The following is a 26667-nucleotide window of genomic DNA, read 5'->3' as shown; positions in this document are numbered from 1 at the left end:
TGAACTATTTGAATGTGAAACACAATGAAGATTTACACAACATACAACGTTGCCAAATATAACACTTTATTAAAACAAACGTCAGATTCAGATTTAATTCAATAAATAAGTTTTAAAAAAAAGAATGAGGAAATTAGAGACTTCATGTAATAAACATGACACAATATTATAGAAACACACACAAACCGTGCATACTGTACATGTATAGGGAAGATGAAGGGGAAAAAAACCGTGAACAAGATGATTTTATATACAGGAAAAGTTCCATATATGATATTTATTAAAGCCGCTTCTGTATAGAGGAGATCACAGATGTTTGACACACATCACTTGTTTCTCAGAAACTCAATGCCCTGAAAATGAAAGGAAACCAGCGATAATGGATCAGATATTCAAGAATCGCCGAAAGAAATGCACAAATGTTTAAATATATTGTTCTTTTTACTTGTAACAATTGTTGAAACTACCAAATAAATATTATGATGAGAAGTAATTGGTTTTATATTGACTGATTTTACAGATTCATGGATAGTTTATATACTGAGAAACAAAATCACATGCATGTCCGATATATCCCCCGGTCCTCTAAATATCAATGTTTTGTGTACAGTTAGAATAATTCGTACCTTTGTTTGAGGTGGATATATGCGATAATTTCCCCGTTAGTACGTTAATTAGCGACCTCCTCCTTCTCTTGCCGGGTCCATGGGGTCCCATAAGGTAATAATACTGATCTGCAATGGCTGATGCCCATTCCGTGCGACAGGCCCCTCCCAACTCCACAGCACATGTCCGTTTTCTGTGAAGTATTCAATCATTACAGGGTCATGTTTTATATATTTGGACAAGATAGGAAACAAAAATAATTTGTATTATGTTTTTAAATTTGTAAAACTTTGCATCTTTAGCCGCTTACTGGCAAAAGTGCGCAATATCCTTGTAACATGTCTCAGTTGAAACATATCTATAAATATATCATGAATATATCTAATGTTTGAGGTAGCACACAGATGATGGGCCAAATATTTCCCAACATTTAATTACTTCTTCAAATACATGTACATAATTTTTTGCGTTGCTGATTCAAATGTGCAACGGTTCGCGCACGGTCATGTAGAGTGTCTGATCTTTCCTTCCTCTAACAAAATTTTAGCTATGTTGTTTGTATCTCACACATAACAGAAAATGAATAATATGTGATTGAGGAATTCGTGTAATTAGTTCCTGAATCCATTTATCAAAATATCGGGTTTAAGTTCATAACAAAAGCCACACATGTAATTAAAGGTGTGAGTTTTCTACTGATTTGTGAAAAATGCAACATGCGTGATACAAGTACCTTATTTGTCGAATGTTGTTTTCCTTTTCATTCAAGAGCTCTAATATCCTATCCATGTCCTGGCGTCTTTTTGCTAATTTGGCGATGTAGCTGAAAAAAAAAGATCTACATTAAATCAAACCAGTATCGGACGTGGTATCTTTATCTACGCTGGCACGTAGAGATAACAGATAATTTTATTTTATAGGAATATACATATCCAAAATAGAAGTGTCAAACTTAGATAAGAGTGGTTTAAAGTACCATATGAAACAAAATATCTCCCTTTTGAATATGGCATCAGTCAATTATAGTACACGATATTCATCTAATGGGGGATGATAGTTCCGGGCTGAAATGTCTTGGGGATATGCAGACTGTTGAAAGGAAACCAACGCTATCAGTTGTAGAACATTTGTTTTAATTATGGTTCCATTCATAGACTAAAAATGTCCACTATCTCATATTGTCTCTTTTGCTTTACTGCTGAACACGCAACTATAAATTGCATTGTTAATACTTTCCCTTAAATCTTTCAACATTCTGACAACTCTATACTGACTATGGTTTTATCACCATTGACTATTTTATTGTATTCTGTTCAACTATGATTTCATCACCCATTTTATGCGTAACTTGGGTATTGTAGAAAATGCATTATGATATTATGTTGCTTGCTGCCATTTCCCTTTAAATATGCCTGAGTTTGCAAAGTATCCGGGAACAAAATACAATATAGGTTGCAGACTTAATTTCTCGGCTTGTTCTATCCCAGTAATTGAGGTAACCGTCACGATTTTGTGTCGTAGACAATGGCTTCAAGCATTGTTGTGTCGTGATAGGTTTAAATGATAAATGACATGCTCTAGTTCATAGAATGACCTTGCTACTTCCCTCAATAAAAAAGAATTTAGTCGCATACGAATTTCTTATATATTTACATTTTCTCTAAAACCTATAGCTGTTAATTTTTTTTAATCACTGGGAATACTGGCCAAATTGTACATTCCAGGTTTTTGAACAAAATTATACATTTCTTCTTTCCAAGACCTTCCTGGAACTGCTATTTAGTTGGATATTTTCTTGAACTCCTTGTCGCTCGGACGTTTACAGTTAAAATGTATGTAGCAAGCACACCTACACTGGACATAAATACTAGAATAACACATTCCTTTTTTATAAACGAAGACAAAAAATGCCAAATTAATTGTACCGTAATTAACACCCACTCTCCGATATCCATAATTAATGGAATGTGCAAGCGCTGATCATATAATCATACAATGTTTATGATTTAACGCCGCTAATATTTTACGTACGTGATCAATAAGCTTTCTAAGTGAAGTTGACAGAATGTAGGTAGATTCTATAGGAAAACGATCAGGTTTTGTATTGCAATGAAAAATTTATTTCATGCCGCTTTGACTTTAAACTTAATGTTTCATCTCAGCGAGTCCAACAAAAAACAAGGCAATCGAAAATGCGCGCGGTGCTATATAATTAAGGAACAATGAATGCCCGATTGCAGCCATAGATTTCCTACTTCTCGATCAAAGTAGTTAGATTTTACAAGCATTACTTTTGCACATTAAAAGTTGTAGCGTTCGTGTCTAGACCATAACATTACACAGCGGTGGACATGTCTGTTATTGAGATTAGAGACCTAGAAAATAAATTTAAAAGACTATAATTTGCTTATATATCATTCCTCTTTGTGTCGTAGACTTAAGTCATTAAAATTTAGATCATTTTGGGGGGGGGGGGCAGTCACAATGAAAGGACATTAAAACGTTGGCATCTAATATATATCTCAGATAAAAAAACGGACACGACCAATTCAAACAAATTTTGGAAAAAAGTTAAAAATGAATGAGAGAGAGAGAGAGAGAGAGAGAGAGAGAGACTTACGCCATTCTTTCCTTTTCGGTCGGTGGGTTGTCCGGTCTACTCCCTTCTAACGATCGTGTCCCTCGATTGAGCGTCTCCACTTCTATGTCTTCATCGTCTCCTCTTCTTACATTCCTGACATCAAAACTCGTTAGTCCGCAAGGATGGTTGTTGGGTCCCATCCCTCTACACAGATTATTCCTGAAGAGAAATGCATGATCCATTATTAACAATGTAAGTATTTCTTTTCAATTTTGTACGTGTCAAGTGCAAAGATTTGAAGTTTTGCTTTCTAAAGACAATCCCCATCAGGATATAATTAAGCGTATGACAAAGTACAGCAGAAGAATGAAATAGGATGAAGAATGGAAAAGAATGATAAATAAATTTAAAATTAAAAAAAAAAAGTTGAAATTAAAAAAAAAGAGTAATAGATATAGAAATTGATTTCAGAATTATAGGAAAATTTTATAGCATTCATGCAAACTAGTGCTCTATGGATTTCAACGAGATAAAAAATGTAAGAATTGTAAACTTGCTGTACAACTACGATAATAGGTGAGTCTCACACTCCTACATTGTTCATGTGGGTATTCCTCGTTAGCAGTATCGCGTTTCTGCTCTTCTACATCGAGTTCATTAAAGAGATTTGAATTCGTCAGAAAATAACTGATACTGTTTGGTATTGTGGTTTTATCCCTTGTTAGTATGGAATTTGTACGTATGACTTTTTCATACTTACGTAATTCACGGATTTTTATCTATATGTTCGAGTGCATCATTGAAACTGATCATTATTTCCGTAAACACTGTGCTTTACTGAATTACAGAAGTGAAATGTAGAAATTATTACAGATGTAATTACCATAGTAACGATAACCATTAAAGTATCACTTAGAACTTCAGAACGTTCACATATACTAGTGTACTGCAGGTGCTTACGATGATAGCTCATCGAAACAAGCTGGCGTGGCTTTAATCAGAATAAAACAATATTTAAGTATCTTGTTTATCATAAAACCTTTTTGACATATTTCCGACAGAACAGAAAGCCCCCCCCCCCCCTCCCCACACTCAATTTTAAATCAATATACATATGTAAAAGGATCTTGGGACAGAGAAATGCATTTTCGCAAGCCAGAGTTTTACGATTTGCTCATTATCCCTTTTGTTGGAGAAAACTGGAGCGGATCATAAACCCTTGGCTTATACTCTGATTAGAGGGCTGGAAATTGGTTTCTCTGAATTAGAATAACGAGACTTACTGTCTTTGTTGACTTTCTCGTTTTACATCCTCTATCGAAGAAATTGCAGATCGTATGTGTCTCGTATCTGTGTCGAACGCTGCAATCATTCTGAAAAAAAAAGTTTATTAGGCTTTTGAAGCGAGCTGGTAGTGTTTTATCTGGGTCAGAGTTCGACCCCTTTCTTTATTTTTGGCTACATTGAAATTAATGTTAAAACGGGCTTGGCCCCTGTGGTATCACTGGGTATGCATGAAGTATCATGGCTTTCACAGAATGTGGCTAACACTAATGTTTTCTTAAAAATTGTAAAGCAGAGGTTGTGTGATTCTTTTTTTACAGGAAAGAGACGCATTTTTCGAGTCATCCTCTAAATGTTTATTGTACAAGTATCTGCCTGACACTTTTTCCTTACAATTTTATCTGTGTAAAAATATTTCGGAAAACCTTGTTGTCCTTTTATAGACTATCATCGCATATGATTTTGGTAGAGCAAGGCCGTTATAACGGAACTGTGAGATCGATGCGTATCTGCAAATATTGTAATTTATGTGAAGTCGAGGATATATTCCGTTTTATACTTATCTGTCCTTTTTATAAATGTCTACGTGTATTGTATTTAAAAAAAAGTATTACTGGACTCGTCCTTCAATGTTTAAGTTAGTTCAACTCCTTGCCATTCATAATCGCAAACGATTGTGCCATCTCGCAATGTATCTGCGTGAGGCTGGTAAAAAACAGGAATGTCAGACTATTTGTAAATCCAATTAATGTATTACCATTATTATTAGTATTTACCTAACTTTTTGATTTATTGATTTATAGGGTCTCTCCTCCTATGAATGCGCATTTATGAATAATATTTTTTGTAGAATATTGTATAACGTTAATACTAGTAGTGACGTGTGCTTTTGCTTAGATAGAGTGACGTATGGATATGTTTATAATTATGTACATACGTTACAACTGCTTATGATTCATATGCATTTTAGCAAATAAACAATACAATACAATACAATACAACCTCCATACGATACTCTTAGATGAGATATTCAATGAGTTTAAATTAAAATTAATTATGTATACGCATGCGTGTCATAAAGTAGATACTTTTGAATGAAGTGCTCATGCGTAAGACAATCACATATACAGAACAAATATTTATTTAGTTTAAGAAAAATTCAACAAATATAATGATTACTGATTACATCGTATTCCCTTATTAGCTTTTCCAGTAACCTTGCGCAACGAGGTAAATTAGAGCGGCCATTGCAAGTGCAGTTTTGCTAGTTTAACTGTCTACTTATATGTAGATAAAGAATATACAGAAAAAGAAAGTGTCCAAGAAGACTCAAAATTTCTCGAAAAGAAGTTCATATTTTTGTGTACGTTGAACTGTGGTTACTGCTTCTTTTTTCTTTCGATTGAAAAATGTCAGATGATACACCATGATTTAACTTTCCTTCACTTAAGTTTTTTTCATTGTCATCAGGGTCCGCATATTCAATATATTCGTTTTGAATTCGTTTGAAATTCTGCGTTTAAAAAAAGGGTTTTTTTTTTTACATAACAGATGACCTACTTACAATTCCATAATGCTGTTAACATCAGTTAATGTTGTTTAGTTGATGTAAATAATGGAGCAATGATACAGTTACTTTGGCCGACCACATTAATTCTCAAAATCATTTGACCGGTTTTTTCGTTTCACTTTAATTTCACGACCTTAGCGACAAAATAAAGCCATTGATCGATAATGAATTATAATTGAGGGTACATTCTTTTAAAATAATTCTTCGTCAAATAAATTTTAAATATCATTAAAAAAAATTCGGATTAAGAATTCATTTCAAAATGGACAAATAAATATACATGTACTGTCGAATCTATTACAGTGTTTGCGATACACAGAACTTAACAATCAGGGAATGATGTCACTGGAAGAGAAATCACATATTTCCAAATACCAACCACCGTTCCTTCTTTTACTTGACATATATTAATGGTTATTCTGACCAATAAATGACATTACATAGCGACCTTGAATAAATATTTCTGCCAAACTACTTTTCAATGCAATAATTCTTCGTGACTAATTCATCAATTTGTACACATTTCTCAACTCAGGGCGTTACTAGTATTTGTATTAAGTGTCATGATGAATGATATTGTTAATTGACACAATATTGTTTCAATTAAACAATTGGTTGTGCGAGTCTATCAACGTTGATGCAGATTTTGCAAGAATACAATAAACGAATCCTTTGATGTCAAATATGCAGAACATAAAAATAACACAGTTCAATCATAACCCATTCTTCTTTACAGTTCAAACCTTTCCAAAACGAAAAAAAAAAAATCAAATTATAGGACTGCGGGGGTCTGTTTATATCAAAATACCCTTTAATGTGAGTTTGATAAGCCAAAAAGAAAATGGCACCATTTGAAATCAGAATCCGGTCACAGATATCACCACCTTTCACTGCAAAACAAGCCAAGACTTAAACTGTCACCGCGACCGCGTTTGAGAGTTGACGTGCAAATTGCAAATCAAACACCTTTGTGCTTATTTTCTTTGCAAACTACATGCACTTAGACCCCATAAACGAGGGGCGAATCACTTTTTTGTGACGTATGACTTCTTTTCGTCTGAACAGTCGGCGTCAGTGGCTGTACCAGTTCTATACGACAAACAGAACTCGGAACGTCGCCAAATAGAAGCGTAATTCGGATCATTTTAATCTTGAAAATGTATCGTTTTGTCTTATTTGATAATTAAGTTTAGACAATCTTTCCGTTGGCTACGTACAGTAAGGCAATGGCGGTGTTTATATTGCAAGAGCCAAAGAATACATATCGATCAACGGCCGATGGGTGTTCAAGAAAGAGAATATGTTTTCATTTGTTTTAAAATAGCAGATCGACCGGCAATAAAAATGCTATTTTTAATCAGAGAATTATAAGTTGATTACCTGTTTATCGACACCTCTTGGCTATATTTATTGATGTCACAATATCGCTTTTCTATCACGAGAAACTTTACACGGGTTTTCGACATTTTCATTTTCACCGTTTTTTCGTGATGCAAAGAAATCATTGATATAAGTACATTCCTGCAGATGGCATTTATTGTGTGTGTATGGCATCAGAAATCTGTTCCGAAATAGGATTAATCTAAATTTTAGAATGACAGGAAATCTAAACAAAACAAGCAAGGTTACATTTATAAACATGCTATGTGGCCTTGGAGCTACAGTCAATTAAGATTTTGACGCACGAACTCTTTTTTTTTCAAGATGTTTTTTTCTATGCAACGGTATGCAAAAATGTTACGCGAATACACTTTTAAGGGTACAATTGCTTAAAAAATAAATATGACAATACATCCAAAGGATGCGCTATCTTTAATTTGAGATTAGATTCTCATCAAAACCATTCAGTGGCGATTAAGATACTAGATTAGTCACTGTCAGTAACTATTCTATCAGAGAAAGGTTTGTAAGACAAGGAGATTTTATTAAGATAGGTTCTGTTCTTATTACATAAATGAAAGATTCTCTTTTCAAACAGCTCGAATGGGATAGGAAAAGAATCATCTTATATGATTGCAAAAAACGTGAACAGATTTAACATTACGACATGTAAGCTTAGATGCACTTGTGTTATTATTTGTTTTATTCGCAATTAATGAAGTTCAAACCCGACTCTTATTTAAGTTTGCTTTTTATGCGTTCGTGTAAAGGTCAATATTCTCTTGAAGTGCCTGAGGATGCGGAAAGTGTCGATGCGGTTTTTATCATTAAACGTCAGATGAAATATCAGATTAAATTTGATGATCCTACTGTATTGTCGATAGACGTGCCTTTGTACGAAAGCCGAGAAGGATCATTCGAGATTCGAGATTCGAAATACGAGATTCGAAATACGAGATTCGAGATTCGAAATTCGAGATTCAATATCTAAATTAACCAATCAAATCAAGGATCTGAAAATATGTATCCTAGCGACATCAAACTGTTCTAAATAAAAATCATACGTACATGCTCTTATATACAAATAAATGCTATGTTCACTTCTCCCTACCTAACTAAATAATTATTTGTATTTACTTTTACACTATGGAGGGTAATCGTGTTCAAAAATCCAGACATGTAAACTTGTAAATCCGAATATGCAATCGTGTTGATGTGTGAGCCTGAGCATGAATATGTGTAATTCTGATCGTGTAACCTATAAAACTCGGGCATAAACACGTGTAAGATTTGACTCAGTTCCTTCGCATGATGCACATTTTGCAACTTTATTGTTTACATTAGTTAATTAAACCTTCAACTTTGCACACTTTCAATCCGTAGTTTCTGCATTTGTAACTTCAGGCTCGGCAATAGCACATCTGACATGATACAAATTGACAAATGTAAAGTCTACAAGTTTGTCGAATTTTGACATGACCTTATATGGCAACTGCCTTGCTGCGGGGAAAAGGCATGCCGTAACCGCCGGACCGGAATGAACGAAAAAAAAAACATAATATTCAGCTATAAACTGTTGCAATAAGCTTTTAATGAACGACACCTTTTCTATCGAAAACACGGGTATTATTTTTAGAAAAGAAAAAAAATTGAGGTATGATTGAAACTGGACAAAACAGGAAGAGGTTCATGTAGAAAAAAAATCGTTGCCGATGTGACGAATGCGCTAATTTCCGTAATATAATTCTCATGGTATTATTAAAGGAAATGCCTAATATCTTATATCTCTAAAAAAATTGACATGTAATTTAAACTGGAATATAAGTAAATGCGTACTCTTTTCTAGAAATGAGACGGATCAAGAAATTTCCTAAGGGGGTAAATATATTTTGAGCGGCATGGGGTTCGAAGACCGCCGTGAGGTCCCATGTAACTCCATTGCTTCTGAATTCTAAGAATTTTGAGAGTGAATTTTTAACCGGGTTTCCGATTATTGAAATAGTAAAAATTGCAGACGAACGAGTGGCTGTCAAAAAGGTACCCTTATTGTACCGATAACTCCTCGAACAGTTTTCAAGATAGGAAGTTGTTTTTTTGCAGATCATTTATACATGTATATCAGAAGTATGCAAATTGCTAGGATTTTGATTTCTGATAATTTATAAAAATATCAGCTGTTGAACTTAGTCATTTTTGGGCAAAAACATTGCATATAGAGTACCCCATTTTTACTCTTGTTATTTTTCTGAATTAGTTAGAATAAACGACCTGCAAGGATTTGGTAATTTTTCGCGGAAAAATTTATGTTACTTTACATGTATTTATAAATACTTTTTGTTGCTGTGTAAGTGAAAGATGAATAATAACACAATCTTCAATAATAATAAAAAAAACTAGCGCATATTTTTTGTGCGCCGTAAATTGAAGTTTTACTATGGGAGGCACTGTAGCTCAAAGATCGTCCATCTGTATTTTTAGACAGGGAGCTACAGACCTGCAGCTAGTTCACAAGTGGCTGTAAAGCTGTATTATACTAGCTCTCCAGAAAATTTTTATCAGCCAACTTCACAAAGTGAGTCTGTATTGAACCGACATTCAGGACGTCATACTCAATCCCGTAATAATTGCTTAAAATAATTTTAAAAACATGTCAAATTTTACCTGCATGATAGGCTTTTTTTCCTTTATATTGCCGACAATGCAAAGAAACATTTCTTAAAATAATTTATACACATTTTAATTTCACGACAGTTAACCTTATCTTTGGAATTTTTATTCATTTTTTTAAAGAGGGTGTCGCTTCTTATGTCTCATATTACCGGGTAATCACAATCTCAAAACCAATGTCTTTAAATAGTTTGTTTTTCTTATCGATAACTTTGCAACTCAGCCGACGGACCCCGTGTAATTTTTCGCGGTGGGGGGGGGGGGGGGGGGGGGTCTTGTCACAACTTTGTGGTAGCAATAAGGATGCATTTGGAGATATTGTCTTAATTCAGCCGAGGCCTATACTTTAACAATTTGTTGCAAGTACTCTAATAACAGTGGCGTCGGAAGCAAATTGAAAGGGGGGGGGCTAAACTAATCATGAAAAATATTGACAAGAATTCCCATAGTCATGAAAATTCTAATCCGTGGGAGAGGGTATACCAATAACTCCAATCTTACCTGCCCAATCCCCCCCCCCCAATCATGAAATTCCTAATCCGTGGTGGTGGTGGTGGTGGTTGGGGGGGGGGGGGTGCTAGTATACCTACTATGACTCTAATTTTCAATATCACTATTAATATTTCATTTTCTTTAAGGTCTTTTAAGGAACAATTTTGTTTGTTGCGAGGAAAAAGTGTGGGGGGGGGGGGGGGGGTTGAATCCTCCCTGTTGCTATGTTCCTAATGGTTAGGTCTAACTTGGCAAAAAAGTGGGGGGGGGGGGGCTAAGTCCCCCTCCCCCTAGCTCCCCCACCCTCCCGGTTCAGACGCCTATGAATAAAAATGCGTATATATCTTTATTCACGTGTATTCAAACAAAGTCATGAAATGTAATTTTTTTCAGTTCTAAGAGGATATCTGAAGCCGATCGAATTCTTTACTCGCATCTTTTATACATTCTCTTGAGTAAATGTACACCAATCTCATAATTTAATTTTCCGAAAAATAATACTCTATGAAATGTTGTTATCCAGAGATAATATGATTATAGGCTTACCTAATATTTTTTTTTATTTATTCCGTCCCTATTCCGGCGATTACGGCATGCCTTTACCTGCAGCTAGCCTTTTTATATCAGTGACGTCACTGTTTCCATATAAGGTCATGTCAAAATTCGACAAACTTGTAGACTTTACATTTGTCAATTTGTATCATGTCAGATGTGCTATTGCCGAGCCTGAAGTTACAAATGCAGAAACTACGGATTGAAAGTGTGCAAAGTTGAAGGTTTAATTAACTAATGTAAACAATAAAGTTGCAAAATGTGCATCATGCGAAGGAACTGAGTCAAATCTTACACGTGTTTATGCCCGAGTTTTATAGGTTACACGATCAGAATTACACATATTCATGCTCAGGCTCACACATCAACACGATTGCATATTCGGATTTACAAGTTTACATGTCTGGATTTTTGAACACGATTACCCTCCATATTACACAGAATATCTAAGTAGACTAGTAATAATGCAGTGTGCTTCGCGGATCTAAGTGATTTTGTTTGCCCTGGTGCATTTCCACCTGATGCGTTTGAACCCTAAGGTATTTCACCACCAGTAATAGTTTAAAACCCGGGTTTATTCACCCCTTTTGTGTAAAAATGCGGTTATGGTAGAGAACTTCATAAGCGTAGCTAATTTTTTCTGTAGGGGGTCCTAGGCCAATTTTAAAAAATTTTACTATGTAAATTTAATAAGCTCCAATTTTCCCGAGGAGGGGGTCCAGATCCCCTGACCCCCTCCTTTCTAGATCCCCGCATGAAGATTAGTACACGTATCTAAATAATCTAAATATAAAAAATCTGTCCTGTTTCACTAATAAATATAAGCATTACTTATCGTTTTTATGTATGCATAATACAAGTACCACGATTATAAACAAATCATTGAGATATTATCACATCATACGGAATTATTAATAAATACATTTTTTTTTCCTTTTCCTCAGTAAACAACTTATTATGAGTCTTACTTTTGCAATTGTTTTCAATATAGAAGGATACCTACTCTCTTCAATTAAAGGTAGGGATGATAGGGTGCCAATTTGTTCACATTGCCGATTTCTTGTGCAGAGAACAGTAAAACCCTTTATTTGATTGTGCATGAATATTTCAAAATTAATTGTTGTACATATATTTTGTTATAATTCATTCATTGATATATCAACAAGAAAGAATAAAAGCATATGTTTCACAGCCAAGTTAAGTTTCTCTGTAGTTTCCTACCCCCCCCCCCCCCCACCAAAATTGACAATAATTACATATAAGTCATACAAATGTTTACTTTTTTGTAAGTAAATCTCTAAAGATGTAAATAAGCACTGCAAACAAAGATGTGTGTATTTAATATACTACTACATTACACATAGCCAGATAAAATGTAATCAGGATGAAGCTACAAGGGGTGAGTGGTGCAAATTTACCAATTTGTCGCCATACACACAGAACACCAAATAAAGAAACTGTGAGTGGTGTGTGGAATTCATAAAAGATGGCGGCAAATTATCTCAAATAATCAGTGCAAAAACCCACAAATAGGCTGTTATTTGTTACATATCCTGCAAAAACATTGATAAAAAATGTTATCGTCCCATAACATAGCCGATTTAGTTAATGTGTACATATGGTCAACGTACATGTAATTCTAATATACAAGAAGGCGGACGTATCAGGCGGGGATCCAGAAAATTAAATTTCAAAAATGATCGGTTGAATTACATTAAATGCTTTGAAAATTGTTTTAAACTATCGCACGGGTCAAAATGCCTGATAGAAGCTATGTACAGTGTAATTGGAAACTTTCATTTTATATCAATATGTAGTATTACCTATTATAACAAATGAGAGTATAGCACAACTGCCACAAGCAATACATGTCCTTTACCGACACCACCTCCCTCCCCATAAAAAAATTAAACAATTGTCGTTTTATTTGCTAAAATGTGTGTGGTTCAAGATTTCTCTAAAAGACATACCCGATTAGAATTGAAAAAAAGAGTCGTACGTTTAAAACTAATTTTGTCAAAACTTTTAGATTCATTTAGTTATATTTTGGTCCATTTGGGTAAATATATGCACCAGCGCACCTCTAATTTATATATAATCAGGCCATAAATTCAAAATATTTTCAAAAATTAATAGCTTTAAATTCAGTGGATGAAAGAAAAGGAAAGCAAGTCGAACTCGATGAGTGCTAATACCTGTGTTGAATGAATGGTACAGTAGGATATGCGCACAAAAGTCCCGTCTACTCTTTCCTACCCTATAATTATTGGAATATTAAATCCGATTATAAGAGTCAAATTAAAAATCAAGTACGGATATGTACCTGTTTATCAAAAGTAAAACTACTCATAATTTATCTACAGTGCATCGTTATGGAGCTACACAGAAAGTTTTATATTAATTTGCCGAGCCAAATAAAAAAACCTTGGAAAACGAAGAGAAAACAAAGTGGGGACAGAATAACTGACAAATTAGTTAGGACTATATAGCCCCCCCCCCCTCTTGAAATGTATATACTGAAAACAGATTATTGGCGTACAACATCCGCACACAATTTAAAGAAAATTTCATGTTTTTTTTTTATCATTTTCGCTAGCTAATGTATAAGACATCACAAATACCCCAGCCCCCTCACGGAAAAGGAAATGCTAGGTGATGAGAGAGAGAGAGAGAGAGAGAGAGAGAGAGAGAGAGAGAGAGAGAGAGAGAGAGAGAGAGAAAGTCGATGTAAATCACAGGTGCGCTAACACCGTTAAAATTAAAGCTTGCTAGTTGGTCTGCCCTACCCTAGCTACCTCCTCTCTTTTCTCGTTTTAGAGGCTTAATTATTGTCTATATATGCTTGTAACAAATCAAATCAATTTCAAATTCTAAATCAAACTGAATTTGACACTACAAAACTCTCTCTGTGTCTGTCTGTCTGTCTGTCTGTCTGTCTGTCTGTCTGTCTGTCTGTCTCTCTCTCTCTCTCTCTCTCTCTCTCTCTCTCTCTCTCTCTCATATCGACAATGGCATTGCCATACCCTTCAATACACTATTCTTATCTGGATTTTTGTCTTTGAGGTTGTAAATCATTATATCTTCTATGGTTTAAAACTTTATCATAACCTATATTTTGACATGTCGATTATTTTTTTGAGTTTCGTTTCATAGCTAAAACATTTAGATTAAACAGATCTTTCTTCGCGAGCCGATTTTTACACAGTTGGGGCGAATACACTTCGGGTTAAAATTGTTCGGGGGGAAATACATACAGGGCAAACAAAACCACTTAGATTCGCAAAGCCAACAGTGTTATTTCTAATTTAATTGTTTATACTGTGTGGGGTCAATTCATCAATGTTAATTTAACCATTTTATAACTACTATATAAGAGCTATTAAGACATTAATTTGTAGGAAAGAGCATGTACGAATGATCTTTATTTAGAACAGTTTGATGTTGCTAGGATACTGGTTTCAGATCCATGATTTGATTGGTTAATTTAGATATTGAATCTCGTATTTCGAATCTCGAATCTCGTATTTCGAATCTCGTATTTCGAATCTCGAATCTCGAATGATCCTTCTCGGCTTTCGTACCTTTGTGGTTTTATTTCATCCTAAATTTTTGTTCAGTGAACATTTTTCATAGTTGAAAAATCATACTATTAAGGCGCCTCATTCAACTGATAAAGGGATACTTCAGTTGTCTTTTTTGTAACTATTTTAAAATATTTGTGTAACATTAAATGGGATCCATATAATAGATCTATATTAGATTTTTTTTTTCATAAAGTCGTCTCAATATAGATATAAAGTGGCGTTTGATGGAAAAACTTTTCAAAAAAGCTCTACAATGAATGAGACTTTCATTCTCTCTTTAGCCGGGTAGGATTGCCGCCGAACCATTTTGATAAATCCTAATGTACGTTATTGAAGCAAGTATGTCATATTTTTTTTAGTTCTGGGCCGAAAACAATTTTAAATTTGTTCAGTGTCGTTAGTGCCCGGATGATGAATTCCAACACCGACACTTAATGCTTAACCACTTCCTTTAGATCTTGTTAGAACGAGGAATACTCATTAATCAGTGGGATATTCGTGATGAAAGAAATTTTGAAATTCTCTCATTTTATCAAAGTATCCTTCCCCCTTATATCAGTGATTTTATCGAAATGTATTGATCGTAGAGTTACTTTGTTTAGAAAGGATTTATCAATGGACGGTGTATTGGGAGTCCGCCACCACGAAATTAATTTCATTATCGCGGCTCTAATTATCGAAGAACAGGAAAACAATTGCCAAGTGTAGGAAAGTTATAAAAAGTAAGATTCCGCATGAAATAAACGGTTCTGTCCTCTGTAGCTTAATGTTTTTTTGACACATGCTTCTACCTTCTTAAGCTGTCTCGGGTATTACTTTGACGTGCAACTTTCAATAAAGTTTATATGAAATTACAGACTGACCAAAAGCTCATTTTTATTGCTTTAAAAGACGCAGAGAAAAATATTCTTGCATATGTTCCTGTCTTTATAAAGTGCTAACATGTAAATCATTCCCCAGAACAAAGTTTACCATAAAACATTTTTTACGATTTTTACCAAATGTTCAAATATAAAATAATATGAAAATTTTATTTCAATTTATCGTGTGGTGTAAACTTATCATATAATTTTACTTTAAAATTTACGCTATAAGAAAATAATTTTATTGCATATGATGGCACTGTGAAACTTAACCAGGAAACAAATTAGTTAAAATAAAGAGCTGTATCGGAAAATATCCCTAACTGTGACAGATTGTAACTAATCCAGTCCTCAAGTAGATTCATCTACGAATAATTACATGTACCTGGAAACTGTTTTGAAAGGTAACTTTCACTCAGCAAATAAAAAACAGTCAGAGCTTATTTTACAAAATGCAATGGGACATTAGTTTTTTTTTGAAAATTAGCTTAGCAATAAACTGCTTACTTGTCATTAAATATGAAATGTCATAGATTTTACACATTGTGTAGAAAGAAAAAAAAATACATGTAGTATATCATTCACTGATCAAAATTGAGAGCAACGTGAACTGGCCAAACATTGAGAGACGAAGGGACGACAAAACACTGTATCAGCAACCGAAAACAACAGTATAATACACGCATCGATTAAAAAGAGAAGATTTTAAAGTTTGAAGGACAGATGTTGCTTAATACATAGAAAAACATCAGATAATTTTTTTTAAAAAGTAAATTTATTTAAAACCTGTTTAGAAAAGTGACAGTATTTTTTTAACAGATATTTTAATGATTTGTAAACATTTTTCTTTTTAATTTAAGTTTACCGAAGAAACATTGTTTAAAAAAACTTACTCATCAAATGCATCTGCTCGATCCGAATTCCCCAGGGACGGTGCTAATGTGAAAATTATGTATATTAAAAAAGTCCAACAGTTACTCCAATGATACATTTCCAACTTGGAGCCCAAGTTACCGTCAGTGTGCAAAGCCAAACCAAATCTGAAAAAAAGAATTAAAAAAGCTAAAGTCCAGAATCGATACCGGAGCTGGATTCCGGTTGGGCCTCTCCAAGATTTATGTCGTAATGTGAATGGGGAGAAAATAGCTCTGATTATCAGCACTCGTAGACTTGGAGAATAAATGATAAATGTTATAGATAGAAATAATTAGGAGACAACATTGAAACAACAATATCATATACGAGTCGCCAGGATTTCAGATCACCGTATCAGTAAGCATTATGCAAAAATATATTAATCACTCAAGGGTAGAACATTACGGATTATCTACAGAAAGAGAACTCCATGCTGATGGCAAAAATGACCGATTTGTCTTTGGGATAAGGGGTTAGGTATATGGATGTCAAAGGCTGTGCACAATTTGTTAAAGGTTCTCTGTAAACAGATTTTAAAAGATCCCACGAAAAAACCATTAATGACATTAAGGGACTATTCATGCCGTTTTGTCAAAAGGAACGAAATACCAAAATCGGACACCACGTTCATTTCCCCCCTTTCATAATGACTGCGTAGGTTCGTGCTTAATGTGGAAATTCTATATGCCATTTATGCTTGAATTTATCACCGATAAATTATGAGATAATAGTACAAAATATGAAATCAAATTGTTAAAATTAAACAATTTTCATTTAGAAGAACAGACATGCAAACCGCTAGACAAGATAATCGATTTTTTTTAAAATTGCATTGTAGATTAAACACAATAAAGCATGTTTCTAGGGCTAAGGAAATTCATGTACACCTTTTCTGGGATTATTTTGGTCAGGTGCAGATCCATACCCGATAGTCTGTCGTTATTCATAAGGAAATTTCTTTAGGACATAGGTGACTATGGCCTTCGATGAATGATTTAGCGGCTTGGAATACGTGAAAGATGTTATGTAGAATAACAATGAAACACAATAAAACGGATGTCGAATAGAAATGTTTTGAATAATGTTGTCCAAGAAGCATAACTTCCAAGTACAAGTGCCATTATCGCTATGCTGTGTTCATGGCCCCATTGTTAAACGACTTTTTAGGGCGGACACGAATTATAATTATCGGGATCTTTGAGCAAGTTATGGCGGGCTTCAAATGTTTCGAAAACAACATTACATCGTTTATGTTTAACCCATTAAGCAAAACAAGATATTATTAAAAAAAACCGGACCCTTCTGCAAAAGCAAGCTGGTTTTTGTGATACATCTAAAATACTTTGTGGGGGATAATATGGGCAAATGAATTTTCTTGAGTGCTTAGAATGCAATAATATTGACATGAATTGTACGTATACATGACTGACTCCCAGAATTTTAAAAAATTACCACCCAATTTGAATATGTCCACTTTATAGATAACTATTTTTTTTTATTAGTTTGAAAACATATAAAAAATCTTTTAACATTAGACTATAAACATATACTTACTTTATCCGTATTTCTTATATAGAATAAATCACGATCTGAAACACGATAGGAAGCTAATTACACTCAACAGCGACACATATTTCTAGTTTATTCCGCAAGTCCTTTGTCTGACTTGTGGCAATGTGTGGTGAACAGTGATCCAGACTTGATTTACATTTTTCTATGTTCTTTTATATGATTTCCTACAAGACTCCTCCTACTTCTGTACATGTAATAAATGGAATAAAGACGCGTGAAAAACATGATGCTTTTTTCCATACAAATCATTTAAGCCTTTATATACCATGTTTGTAATTTAATACTTTATGTGAAAACAATCAAAAATAGAAAAGTGCTTATTTGATCTAACACTACTGTTGTCTATATTCACTATCACTTTAAACCCACCATTTTAAAACTGATTAAAAATAAAAGCAATGATATCATTCACAATTATATTGCAATTTCACCAAAACGTTAGTTAGTCTACTTAATTTAAGGAAACTGATGATTAAAAATAAGCTCTTCATCCTTTTTTCTGAAGCTGTTTAATTCTCATACACATATCATTTAACTGAGAACAAAAAAACCCTCTTTTAATCTTCAGATTATTAGAGTCGTTATCTTTGTAGTTAAATCGAACGGTTCATTAATCGAACAACTTTTTTTTGAATTACAGCCGTCCATCCATATTGAAAATCTATCCAATCCTTTGGACATAAGTAGTTTTAATTCCAGAAACTATGGCTGGTTATGCGTATATTAACTAAGTATCTCAAACACCCAAACACCCTAAATTAACCTATCGGTTTCTTGAACGTATGTTATTTAAAAAATGTTTCAGATTAGTTCAAAACAGGGCTATCAGAGAAAGTGTTAATGCCAAATGCACTTCACATTTCGGAGTGCACTTGTATATTTTCTGCCATTTCCTAGAGAAAAAGTCAAAGAATATTTCTGTGACTAAAAAACCAGAGAGCTCTTACATTTTTACATTCTACGATGGAGTAAGAAGTGTTTTTCATGGTATACTTTATAATTTTTTTTACTTTGGTGATAACGTCAGCAGTGTCAATGTCTGCTATTTCAATTTCGAGCGAAAAACCAAATTACGATTGTATATACACTTCCTGCAAATATTTCTTTTATTCGCGTTTTTGCCATTTTATATTTTAGATCACACGTAAACAAAGCAGGCATATATGTACGATACAAAACACACTCAAACAAAGCGCTTTCTACTAATAACAGTTCCTGTACGTTGAGTGACCGGATATAAGTTCATGTATATCTATAATGATTTGATAAAAAACGAATGCACAGTGCTTGCATAAGGTATATAACACCATACGAGACTTGCGATTGTCATTTCAATTCACACTTCGCCCAACAGTATAGACATCTAGCCCATTATCCTATACAGTTGCCTATCGACACAAAAGCATTACAAGTTGTTTTATTCTACTCAACTGCTAGTCAGTTTATTCTCTAACAAACTGGGAAAACATAAAAAATGTTCATAGATATTGTAACCTTCATTCGATTTTTTTTGCACAAATATTTTTTATACACTCTTCTTTTAAGGAGATCAGTATAGTCTATTAAACGGTCACGACCATCCAGCCGCCTTAAATTGCGAGGAGAATTGTTAACGCCATCACTCTATTTATTAACTTTTCACCGAGAAATACATGATCGTTTTCTCTCATCAACCTTTTAAAATCAAACAGACGGATTGCAACTTGCCAGACAAAAAAAAATCTAAATACAGTGTAAGGAGAAATCCCAGTAGACCTCTACTCCTTGTACTTACTTTTTTTTTTTAATTTAACAGCTTCATTTTGATTTATATTGCGTCAAAGAGAAAAGCCCTGTTTGCAATCTACTTGTGTATCTTGCGAATTCACCACTTTTCTTAAGAGCGATCATTTTTTTTTACCCCCAAAACCCAGATGATTTTGGTGATCTATCTTTCCGTCTTCTAAAACCTTTTAATTTTATGAATATGTTTTTATCATATTACATGTTGTCCCTAGAAGGTGCATTATTCAATTTGAAAAATAAACCGCAGGAAACTGGCAATGTATAGAATTTTTATTATTATTTATATATTCTGTTAAAATACTAACGTCTCTTGACAACAGATCGGAGACCGAGCATCACAGTAATAAAATTGACAGACCTCTTATACCGGGATTAGTTTCACATTACACTATTGAACCTGTCCATCAAGGTTTAGAAAATCTAGGATCTGCAACGTTTATTTAGTATTAGTGAACGATAAAATGTGAACTTATTAAATATCTTATCAATCAATACTAATCCCTTTTCGGAAATTGGTCAATAGATAATTGAAAACATGCAGTAGCGCGTGTTGACGAACGGTTTAAATGTGACAAAATTGGACCAAATTGAGCATGCACAAAATGTGGCTTCCTGTTCCGGTAAGTCCACGTGACCCTTTCATTCAGATCTAATTTGAATTGCTCAATCATTGCCGCTCATAAGTTTTACAACCATGAAATACACGGTTTCTTTCATTTCCCACGTTTCAATTAATCATATTATCGGCATTTCTTTCCGATAAATTCAGTTTAAGGACTAAAACCAGAGACATTTATCAACGTTATGGTGTCTGCCGTGTTCGTCTATTGTCACAAATGTTGCACCGAATGGTTACGTAGGAGAATATAGGCAGAAATGGTATTTTCGATTTAATGATGTAAAGGTTAACGAATTCAAGTAGTTTTGAGTTAATTAACCTAATTTACTTGAACTAAAATAACCAATTTGCCCATACTTTGAGTGGACTTCTCAAACATACATGTACATCTTTATATTTTGTCACAGTGTGAACTATATATGAGGCTGATTACAGAACCTTCAACAATCTTAAATAGGCGAGGGAGTAAAGTACATGTAGTTATTTCAGACTCCATCATAGTCAACAGAGTAGAAATACAGAAACTATAATAGTCTATTTCATTTTTATCTTTGAACTGTCCAATTTTGACTCAGCTACTATGCAGACTATATTATTATAAAGAACATTGGATCCTGCTATCATAAATCTTGTGTTTTAAAAAATATCTACAAACATAGCTAAACCAAACTTCAAAGCAAAATTTTGGGGTCTACATGTATATGCTCCTTTCGGTGCTACAGTGTATTTGATATGACTTCTCTGCAATGAAAGTGCAAATTGCATATACATCGCCTTTCCATCAATAATTTTTCATCGGATTGAACCATGACATCAAATACAAATTTATATCATTTAAAATTAATAAAATTAAAATAATCATAAAGAAAAAGTTTTCAATTTCTTCACCTAATTGATTTTTTTTTTACCTTTTTGCACTGATAAAACGATATTTTTATCCATTTAACGATTCAACATGCAAGAAAATTATTTAAAAGTCTCAAACTTTTTCTCAAAATATAATAGACTTGTCAAAAATATCTTACAAATTCAGAAAATAAAACCAAAAGTATGGGTCTATGATGTAAATTTGAGATAAAGCATGAAATAAGCTAATTTTAGGGAAAAATTGTAGTTTTTTTCTTGACTTTATGAAATATAAGTTAAATGTGCCAATATATGTCGATAGCATATTGAAATTCTGTTAAAATATGTTTTTGAAAACAACACGATGATAAACCAATGCAAAAACTAGCTAGAAATTTGGTATGCACCACAGGGGCATCGTATCCGCTCTACACCCTATGATATATATAAAGAATAGTCCCTTTCTAAACTCTGTAAATATGTAATTTTTCCCTAACAATTTTATTCATTACAGTGTTTTGTGGCGATTTTAAGCTAGGGGCCTATTATATGCATCGGAATAATCAGCATATATGAAATTGCGTCCATGGTTCCCGAGTTCTTATCATAACGAAACAAAATTTATGTTCTTAGTTATATGTTTTATAATGTACAATGATAGTCTATTACTGTGGAATCATTAAAATTCGTGGGGCCAATTTTCGTGGATTACTTAAATTTTACAGGTTCGTGGGAAGGTAATTTTGTGTATTTTATTTCACCTAAAAAGAGAGATATGCCATTAGAACCAAAATTGATTAATTTGTGGATGATGTAAATTCGTGGATAAGAGGTACCCACGAATTCCACGAAAATTGAGCCACCACGAAATCTAATGATTCCACAGTACACGTACACATTGAAAATTTACTCAATACAAACAATCAAGCCTATATTTCGTTTTATTAAGTGTTATTGAGAGGTGATCGTTTTCGGAGGAAAACAGTTTCCTGAGATAGTTATTATTCGATTCACGGACAGTTTGGCATTCTGTTTTAATTTGTTTTCCCTTTGCTAGAAAGTCATAAATATGATATTGCAGTTCAAGTTCGATCATACTTGATCACGCAAAATCGACGACTGATTTTTATCAGTCAGCACAGATGAAAGTTAAAGGCTAGAAGATTAACGCCACATATTACGTAACCCACCATTTGATATTTAATATATTTGCCATAAACACTGTCGTTGTGGGCATTGACAAGCACTTAGGTTTTTGAATAATTGGAACAAAATGCTAATGTTCTGTCAGCGACATTTACATTATTCTGATAAATCTGATGTTTCTCCTTCGACGTTCATCTAGTATACTGATTAATAAAAGTCGTATATTAATATATAAGTAGATGTTTTATAAACCACAAAACATTAAAAAAAAGTAATTTGTTCCTATTCTACAATTGCTTTGTAGCATAAAGTTTCCAGGGAGAAGTATATCGTATGCCAATATCATGGCGTTAGTGTTGAAAAATACTCCAAATAATAACAAATGCATACAATGACTAACCGGCATTATTACTACAGGTTTGCAATTTACTATTTTGCTGGATGATCGCTTTAACTATCATTGCAATTTTGGATGAGAACCTTAACTATAAGGATAACCTTAAGATAAAAGTAATATGATGCCAGCTTAATACTAGTAGATTATGATAAATATTGGCGATTAACTTTTTAATTATAAAAGAACTATATCTTTGATATTTATGGACAACAGTCATGTGTAGTAAAACAAACACGAAAAAAAATCCCAACCAAATAAACACTGCCAAGCAACGGTAATGAGATAAATATATATTTTTTGCTGAGATTACTTAATTAAGACAAAGTAGATACAGGTTACGAAGATTTGAAATTAAAAATTATTTCATGAACTTTTCTTATCTTTAAACAATAAAAAAATGATAAAAGATAGACCTAAAAAAAAAAAACCACTTAATATTAAGAAAAGCAAGAAAGCCAAAAAAGACAGAAAAATCTAAATGAATTTGAAACTTTGTAAAACACTTTACTTAAGTATCGTGTTTATTTCAAGACTGGGATATCTATAAAAAAGATATTATAAGAGTATTAAGAACGTATTATAAGTGTAAATTGGCGCTTTTTTTTTTTTTTACACAATTAATATTATACAAGAAGTAACATTTTACATGAAATAAGACTTGAAATACTATTAGGTTTAGTCTTGAAATCAATGTTTGAAATAGAAATTCCAATGGTATTAAGTGTTGTACTGTGGGTAGATGTCATTCCAAAATAAGCAGCGGGATCCGGAGATTGACAATTTTAAGAAAGTTTATATATAATGTCTTAATATAGTATAAACGCGATCATTAGATAGTGAGATATACATTGTAAGTATATTTTCCGACCATGTTTAAACATTCCATGCCGGGCAAATTATAATGGTAAAAAATAGCAAAGGATAATCTTGCTGACCGATCCAAATTATAAAAACATATCGACTATAAGACCTGTGGGTCACTGGTGAATTAAAATCGCTGCTTATCTCTGACCAGTGGGCGTAGGTCTAAATAGGATATCCCTACATTTCCGGATATTTGATTATTAATTATGATTAATCTTGACAAACGTAATCCATGCAGCTAAAGGGTTATCTCTTTCAACCACAACTAATAAAAACGTCGGAAGGGAGCCTCCCCCAACCAGTGAAGAACCACTGAATAAATGGGAATTTATTCTGGTTGAAACCTATACTTATTGCAAATAAACTAATTGCATATATAAGACTGAAAATTAATAGCACCCGTTGTGCATATAACTATATCAGAGGAGTTGACTACAACTATTCTTATTAAACTAAGTAAGTTATATAATACAGTTATTGAGAGGGTACAGAGGGACCTAACCGACCGAGTCCTCTTATCGTTTAACAAAATACGATCGCACTAAGTACACAAGATAACTGCACGGCATAACTATTTTGAAAATTTGACGTCACAAAGAAAATTCTCAGCGATTAAGAACATTATTTAATGGTATATTTGGCTATTTCATGATTTTATTGAAAACGTACGTTAGGTTCTTCGCATTAGATGAGCGACGTCCGATTAGAAAATATAGATTATGAAAAACGGTAATAAGATACTTTAATGGGGAAATATACGCATTATAGTTTATGTAGAGAAAATGCCTGCATTTGTAAGGACCTTTACAGAGAGAAATGGCAAGAACATATATCATTATGTTATCAAAAATTGCCAAATATCTATACAAATGAAAATTCAGGCATAGTCCCTATTACGAAAAATGGAGATAGTAGGAGTCACTTTGTCAAACTGAAAATGGTCATCTATACAACGGGATGATATTTAACCAAAAACAGTTTCAGAAGCAATCTACCTAAAAAATTAAAAGTTATTTGTTTGTTGGAGGTAAACTAATCTAATGCACAATTGAACCCATTGGTTGGTTGACTTATTGAATGCAACTTTGCCGACCTTTAAAATGTGCAATTTGCAAAAACGATTTCAATATATTACACATCTAGGAATGTACTCCATTGGGTCTCTTTCTCTCTCTATATATATAATGTATGGGTACGTGAAACATGTATTGGTTAATCATATCTTCATCTTTTGAGTTATTTAGGCAATAGAAAATAAAAATCTTGGTGCACAGTGACAAAATTCTGAATCGAATTCTTTAGATCGTTTTATATTGCCGATACCAGTAAATTTTTTTACTTTTTATTTTCACTCATCTGCTCACATATGAAGAAATACTAAGTTCTATTTTGTCGAAAGATTGATTAAAAAAATGAAAAGGAACTCCTTCAAACCTCCAGATGAACAATGCTTTTACTAAAGTATAGATTTATTCAGGAAATTTTTTCCTCCATTTGGAGCAGACAGTTACAAACCGATATACGACAAGATAACATTAACCGAAAGAAATCCAATCCATGGATTAGGCAAGCGCTAATGAATACACCAAAACATTGTCATCAAAGGCCGATTTGAGGTGAAATTAAAACCAGAGTTCTAGATGACTTAGTTACCAAAACTTTGTCTCTATCAATTCTTTGTTTGAATCACAACAAAAGGAAAGGATATAGTTCATTTGTGCAGATATAATAATTTATTCATTGAACTCTGTAATTGAAAAGAATTCGATAGGAGAACGATTGAAGATTGAAATAGAGGGTTAGATGGTTCAGTCCGGATACGAGAAAAGTAAGAAAATGTTCAAAATTCGATGTTAAAATAATTTTGACAGCATTCACAAAACAATGTCAAAAATATCATATTCAAAAGTTCCAGACAGATCAGACGGGTAATTTGTTGACCACACAGTCTTCTTTAACTGCAATTTGTTATAATTCTTAACGAGAAAAGTTTTTAGGGAGGAGCATTGCTAGGCAGTCTTCCTTAAAATCGAGAAAAACATCTTTCAAAACCAACACAAAATGTAGGTCCAATTTTTAAATCAAACAAACAATGAATGAAAAATACATATTTCGGCTGAAACTCGATCATAACATTTATCGCCAATGATCTACGACCAATCAACCGTATTTTGTATTGAAAAGTACATCCGGTTACTAAAAAGTCTTCTTCTAAATAATTCAGTTATTTAGTTTTGATATTATCAGTTTGGCACTTACCTCCCTTGTGACAGTTGCTTGTCCCCTCGCAGTTTTCCCTCAGTAAGACAACAATGATATTTGATTAGTTCTGGAAATGATCGAAATATATACTGACGTTAGAGCGTCATCGGCTCGACACACGCGTTCGAAGCCGTGATCTTGCGATGATCCTCTGTTTAATCGAACCCTCTTGTATTCAGCCCCCTATCAAATTAAACATTGCTAATCGCCCGAAATTGCAATTGTTTCATAGCAAATAAAGGCTCATCTTTGTAAGCTTTGGAATTACTGTTTAAAGGAAAGGAGTGAGATCGATTGGACCTATAGTCAGGGGTGGAATGTCAGAGAGAAACATATACACTTTGACCGCCAGGTGTGATATCATATATACATGTGCATGGTTCTAAGAAATCAAATGTAATGGATAAGGAAAATTTGTTTTTTTTTTACATTCGAGTTAGAGAGAGAGAGAGAGAGAGGGAGAGAGAGAGAGAGAGAGAGAGAGAGAGAGAGAGAGAGAGAGAGAGAGAGAGAGAGAGAGATTTTCTACTTAACAAAGGTACACATCAAGTCATTTCTATTGGTATGATAAAAAGCTTAAGAAAAACTTAAAGGGCCGGATTTTATATTGCGAGGATTGAACTTTGCGCAAACAACATTCCTTGTGATCTGTACAATGTTTGAGTGAAGGGAGTTGAAAACA

The 26667-nt window shown here is 33.5% G+C and overlaps 1 protein-coding gene across 2 annotated transcripts; it reads right to left on the bottom strand.

The window, feature by feature from the left end:
• Positions 1–44: 44 nt before the first annotated feature.
• Positions 45–26137, bottom strand: LOC105338090 (uncharacterized). Of its 2 annotated transcripts, none has more exons than XM_011443072.4 (7): positions 25983–26137; positions 16473–16619; positions 4471–4560; positions 3227–3406; positions 1340–1429; positions 627–799; positions 45–353 (listed from the first exon to the last, which is right to left on the bottom strand). In XM_011443072.4, the coding sequence occupies exons 2-7, from the start codon at positions 16568–16570 to the stop codon at positions 346–348; spliced, it is 639 nt and encodes a 212-aa protein (XP_011441374.3). In that variant the 5' UTR covers positions 16571–16619; positions 25983–26137; the 3' UTR covers positions 45–345. The 2 variants fall into 2 exon arrangements, with proteins under 2 accessions (XP_011441374.3, XP_011441375.3); XM_011443073.4 differs by lacking the exon at positions 25983–26137 and adding an exon at positions 18049–18199.
• Positions 26138–26667: the final 530 nt, after the last annotated feature.

Source organism: Magallana gigas, chromosome 5, assembly GCF_963853765.1.
Source record: "Magallana gigas chromosome 5, xbMagGiga1.1, whole genome shotgun sequence".
In the NCBI taxonomy this organism is placed as follows: Eukaryota; Metazoa; Mollusca; class Bivalvia; order Ostreida; family Ostreidae; genus Magallana; species Magallana gigas.
This window is presented reverse-complemented; position numbering and strand designations above follow the sequence as displayed.